The 5,771-nt window shown below is 38.2% G+C and overlaps 2 protein-coding genes across 4 annotated transcripts; one reads left to right on the top strand and one right to left on the bottom strand.

Moving 5' to 3' along the window:
- Positions 1-1,578: 1,578 nt before the first annotated feature.
- On the top strand, positions 1,579-4,658 carry LOC118744972 (cysteine--tRNA ligase, cytoplasmic). Of its 3 annotated transcripts, none has more exons than XM_036478451.1 (7): positions 1,579-1,878; positions 1,940-2,134; positions 2,267-2,756; positions 2,814-3,500; positions 3,562-3,706; positions 3,781-4,367; positions 4,447-4,658. In XM_036478451.1, exons 2-7 carry the CDS (start codon positions 1,956-1,958, stop codon positions 4,573-4,575), a joined length of 2,217 nt encoding a protein of 738 aa, XP_036334344.1. In that variant the 5' UTR covers positions 1,579-1,878; positions 1,940-1,955; the 3' UTR covers positions 4,576-4,658. The 3 variants fall into 3 exon arrangements, with proteins under 3 accessions (XP_036334344.1, XP_036334345.1, XP_036334346.1); XM_036478452.1 differs by having other exon boundaries at positions 1,778-1,857; positions 1,922-2,134; XM_036478453.1 differs by having other exon boundaries at positions 1,866-1,885.
- On the bottom strand, positions 4,640-5,771 carry LOC118744974 (nucleoporin Nup37). The gene is made up of 3 exons (XM_036478455.1): positions 5,590-5,771; positions 5,331-5,529; positions 4,640-5,275 (listed from the first exon to the last, which is right to left on the bottom strand). The coding sequence occupies exons 1-3, from the start codon at positions 5,731-5,733 to the stop codon at positions 4,665-4,667; spliced, it is 954 nt and encodes a 317-aa protein (XP_036334348.1). The 5' UTR covers positions 5,734-5,771; the 3' UTR covers positions 4,640-4,664.

The raw sequence follows: 5,771 nt of genomic DNA, 5'->3' as shown, positions 1-5,771 counted from the left end.
AGGCAACAGAAGTAGAAACCGCTTTATCAACATTGAATGATATAGAATTTGATGGATTGGAAAACTCTGGAGGATACCTTGTATCGAAATTAAAACTATCAGGATGTGGTGAAAGAACTGATAAAGAACAGCAAACAAATTACTCCTATGTAAACCAATTATCTGAGGGTGGGCTGTTTAAACCAAACAATAGTTTTATGGCCATTTTAGAAAATCTAAACCAAATATTTGTAAAGTACAATAGCGATAAATTAAATACTAACCAGCATTATTTGAGGAATCTCTTAAAACTTTCGAAACATGTACAAATTGATGAACACGTAAAAAAAACGAGTTTTTGTTGGAAGAACTTTTTTAAAATAAAATATCTGAAAAAACCTGAAAATCGAGAAAAATGCAACAAAAAAATGAAGAAAATCATTACATAAAAAGCTTAAAATAATTGTTTTATTTCCCGAACGACACTGCCCTTTACGCATATGCACATGATACAAAAATTAAATATTTTATCATCCACGTGCACATGTGTCCATATATTTATTTGAATATAGCGTAAAGGAACTCTGAAAAAGCAATTCATTGATTGTATCCAGACGATTCAGTTCCTGCCACCGGCGAGTATTGGATTGAAGCATTAGTTGTTTATCTGTAATCAAGGGACTCCGGCGGTATTTATGGTCATTTACAATTTCAACAAACATACAAACCTGTTAGCATTAAATGCTATTTTAGGACCTTTAATTTCACACATACATATGTACGAATTTTTATGAGCATAAACAAGATTGAATGTCTAAAAAATGATTAATATTTATTTGATTTGAACGGAAAAACAAAAGCAAAACAATCAGACAAAATGAGAGTGTGAGACTAAATGGTTTGCAAACGTCAAAAATGTTCAAAATGCCTCTCAATGGTTTTACCTTGTATAGTTTTATCATGCATGGATCCAGGTAAACCCTAAAAACGAATGAAAATATATAGTAAAAGTTCTAATTTTAATCGATAATTTTGGTGAGTTCGTGGCCTATTTTCGTTCCGTGTACATTTTCCTATTGGCGTATCTGTCCAATTTGTAGTCAGGGCTGCCAGCTTCGCTCAAACCGCGCCAGTTTTCATGAACGAAAGAGACGAGATCACGCCTTCCCGAAAGAAAAAAGTAATTTTCTTGCTGTTGAAACCTCGTTGCCATCATTGTTGTAAGAAGTAAACAACGAAGAGAAAAAGAAAACGGGAAAACAAAAGAAACCGCGTTATTGTTAAATGCATGAATAATCATTTTTATTATGCAAATTCTTCTATAAATCATGTCGTTGTGTTAAATTATTCTTTAGCTTATATGTACACACAAGCGAAAATTAAGAAAATTGCAGTAAAAAGCCACCACCAAATTGTAAACAACGAACAAATGTAAATAAACGGCTAATGTCAAAGTCGCCCAACTTTTTTCCTAAATGCGATTATAACGGGCTACTAAGAATAAGACGTGATCTTGTATTTTTGGTTAATGGCCAGTTTTGGCCCTATTTTACTTCATATGGCACTTAATTTTTCAATTTGGCAATACATTTTTGTGAAATGTTCTGCGAGTACTTCTTTTTCTCAACTAAAATTTTATAATTTCTATATTGCTCGCAACTGGTTTATCTTACTTTGGCATTGGAATTTTGTTTTAGGAATGTGATTTTAATTTGAATGCTGAATGGGAAGAATAAAAAGAATGACACCTTTTTGAACTTTTATATTTCTATTTGGCTCATTTTGGTACTTTCTTATCATCAATAAGGCACTTCATAGCTAAGAAAGTTGGCAGCCCTGTTTGGAGTATCTGGCTGGTGCAATTTCTTGCCACACGTTGTAAGTTGGTGACTAAAATAGGTAAATCGTACGGTATAATAAACCTAAATTAAAATTCATTTAGAAAAAATATTTTCCGTAGCTGCATTCCATTAAACATGGCAAAAAGAGCTCAACCTGATTGGAGTCCACCGGCCGCAAAGGAGCGTCCGAAATTGCGACTGTTCAACAGCTTTACAAGGCAAAAGGAGGTGTTTGTCCCACTGGATGGCAATAATGTAACTTGGTATAGTTGCGGCCCAACCGTATATGATGTATCACACATGGGACATGCAAGGTAAACTATGTACATATAACGTTAGTGCCACGTTCACCACTTGCTTTCGTCACGCCGTGTATGTACATATATGTACATAAAACATTGCACCTTATCTATATTGTAATGCACTACCTTCTTTATGTAATTTAGGTCGTACATTTCTTTCGATATTCTGCGGCGTATCCTCTCTAACTATTTCGGTTATAATATTTTTTATGTTATGAATATTACTGATATTGATGACAAGATCATTAAACGTGCACGACAAAATTATCTCTATGAACGTTATGTGAGCACAGCCTCTTCGATACCACTGGATAACTTGTTAGGGGACCAAAAGGAGGTTTTGAAGCAATTCAACGCCATCTGCCGTGGAACGACTGATCATGACAAGAAAATTATGTATGAACGAATGCTTATAAGAATGAATGAAGCAACGGAAACGCTTATTATGGCTGTGGCCAGCAATGATCCAGAAAAAATTGATGAAGCGCGCTCACTGTATTTGAATGAGTCAAAAGAGCCCATAGCCGAGTGGCTGGATCGCAAAGAAGGTTCGACAATTACTGAAAATTCAATATTTGAAACACTGCCACGTTATTTTGAGGGCGAATACCACAGAGATATGCAGGCGCTTAACGTAAGGTATTCTTGTTACTGTACGAAAAACTTTTCTAATATAAGCACTTTATAACAGATATTACCGCCAGATGTACTTACACGTGTATCAGAATACGTGCCGCAGATTATCAAATTCATTGAACAAATCTTTGATAATAAACTTGCATACGAAGCAAATGGCTCCGTATACTTTGATGTGCATGCTTTTGACAAGCAAGAGAAGCATCATTATGCAAAACTTGTACCAGAGGCATATGGCGATACCAAGTCACTGCAGGAAGGCGAGGGTGACTTATCTATTGCGGCAGATAGGCTCTCTGAAAAGCGCTCACCAAACGATTTTGCACTATGGAAAGCTAGCAAAGCTGGAGAACCATCTTGGGAAAGTCCTTGGGGTAGAGGACGTCCAGGCTGGCATATCGAGTGTTCAGCTATGGCTTCTGATATATTTGGACCAATGTTTGATATTCACACTGGTGGTGTGGATTTAAAATTCCCGCATCATGACAACGAATTGGCGCAATCGGAAGCAGCATTTAATCAATCGGAATGGGTTAAATATTTCCTGCACACGGGTCACTTGACCATTGCTGGGTGCAAAATGTCAAAATCATTAAAAAATTTCATTACGATACAAGAGGCATTGAAGAAAAACACCCCCTGTCAATTACGGCTTGCATTTCTTCTACACTCCTGGAAAGATACTCTTGATTATTCCAGCAACACGATGGATATGGCCTGTCAATATGAGCGATTTATGAATGTTTGTAGTGCGTTTTTTATCCTTCGAATTTTTTTAAATTAAATATTACTTTTCGTTCTAGGAATTCTTTTTAAATATAAAAGATTTAACTCGACACATACAAACTGGTCCAGCAGGTTCAGAGTTTAGCGCATGGACAAGTGCCGAGGCTGCCTTGCAAGAAAAACATAAGCTAACGCGTGATGCAGTACATGAGGCCTTATGTGGTAAGATACAGGCTCTGTATATAAACCTAGTTTGTAGTCGTATATCGGTCTACCTTACATACATTTTTTCGCAGACAACATTGACACTCGCAGCGCGCTAGATGCTCTGCGAGAGTTAGTTTCCCTTACCAATGTGTATATAAGAGACAATAAAGATCGCTTGAATTGTATTTTACTTCGTCGCATTACCGAGTATATAACGGATATTTTGCACATATTCGGCGCTATTCAAGGGCCCCGTGGTGGCATAGGTTTTCCCGTTGGTGCAGGCGATAGTAATGTGGACATCGAAACCACATTGTTACCATATGTAGATGCGGTAGCCGAATTCCGAAATAATGTCCGCGAGGAAGCGAAAACCATTAAAGCGAATGCTATTTTAGAAATGTGCGACAAGTTGCGGGATGACGTACTACCTAATTTGGGCGTGCGTCTTGAGGATAAAGAAAATGGAAAATATGCTGTCAAGTTGGTGGATCGAGAAGTATTGCTGAAGGAACGTGAAGCGAAAAAAGCTGCTGAGGCAGAGCGCCTAGCTGAGAAGCAACGCAAACAGGAAGCTGCTGCGAAGCAGTCGGCTGCCAAAGAAGCGCAAAAAAGAATTAGTCCCAAGGAGATGTTCTTTAATGAAAAAGACAAATACTCACAATTTGATGAAAATGTAAGTGCATAAAATTTAAAAAGTGGCTTGCTTGCTGATTGAACTTTTAAGCTACTAAAGTTCACTCTACATTTTACAGGGGTTACCTACGCACGATGTCGATGGCAAAGAGATAAGTAAAGGCCTGCTTAAGAAGCTAACTAAGCTGCAGCAGCAACAAGAAGCGCGGTATAAAGAGTACCTGTCGTCAACAACTAACGGCAATTAAATTCATTTTTTTCTTATAGTAATGCAATAAAATTTTGATATTTAATAAATAAAAACAAAACAGCTTAGCAATAGAACGAATTCTTCGGTTTATTTAATTTGTAATTTCCATAGACATAACTTTCGATCTGTAGCCACACCAATGTAGGGTAAGCGATGGTGCCAGGACAAGCCACCGTACAGCTTGAGCGCGGCATCCACTAGTGGTATTCTTGATTTAGCGGTGAAAACTTTAACTGCAATATCCGGTCGACCAACACTGGCTATTACTGTCTCTGCATTGGGTGCTATGCGCACTATTTGTCCACCGTCTTCATGTACTTGCTTTATATCGATGGGTGTGGGGCGTCGTAGATCCCAAGTAATTATATCGCCCGCTACAAGTGCGGTAATGCACATGCGGTTCAGCGGACACCAATCCACTGATCTGAGCGGAAACTTTTGCGCTTCAACCGATATAATCGCCGTCTGTGTCTGCACATTGTACAAATGTATGACACCCCTTTTCTCGGCCACAAGTACTTTGCGCGGTTCCTCTGGGTGGCACTTTACAGACATGCCAGCTGATTGCAAATGAAATGTTACGGTATTTTCAAAATTATCTTTAGCATCCCAGATACGACAAGTATTATCGTCGCCAACAGATGTCAGAAACTCGCCATTGCAGTCCCATACAACTTCGTTGATATAGTTTGTATGGCCTGAAAAGAAGCTATGCTGTTAATTGTACATTGCTGGTGTTTATATCGTGCAAACCATTGAGTACTTGAACAGTGTCAGAGTTCTGCAAGTCTGTACGGAATATACGCAATCGGAAATCGGAACCAGCTGCGCAAAACATAACCGATTTTGGCACCCCCGCCAGCGAAGTTTCTGGGGCAAAGCAAAGTGACACACAGCGACTCTCGTGGTATAAGTCTTTTAAATGCTTCCAATCAAAACAACCAGCTTCTTCCTATAAAAATATATATTGTGTAGAGATGCTATAGGACCATTCTGCATATGTAACTTTTACCGGCAAACTTATGATACCAAGAATAATCTTTTTATTGCTTCCAAGTGCTATCAAATTACAGGCGAAATCGCTGCCACAGAATTCAAAGCATTCCAATTGCTCTGGAAAGCTCAGCGTGTGGGTGACTGGCGTAAAACTCCGCATTTTTTTACTATAAACAAAAAATAAGGCACCTGCACACA

The sequence above is a fragment of the Rhagoletis pomonella genome, unplaced genomic scaffold, assembly GCF_013731165.1.
Source record: "Rhagoletis pomonella isolate Grant_MI unplaced genomic scaffold, Rhpom_1.0 Rhpom_scaffold_00008, whole genome shotgun sequence".
Taxonomy (NCBI): Eukaryota; Metazoa; Arthropoda; class Insecta; order Diptera; family Tephritidae; genus Rhagoletis; species Rhagoletis pomonella.
Note: the sequence above shows the minus strand (reverse complement) of the source record. Positions and strands in the feature narration are given on the sequence as shown.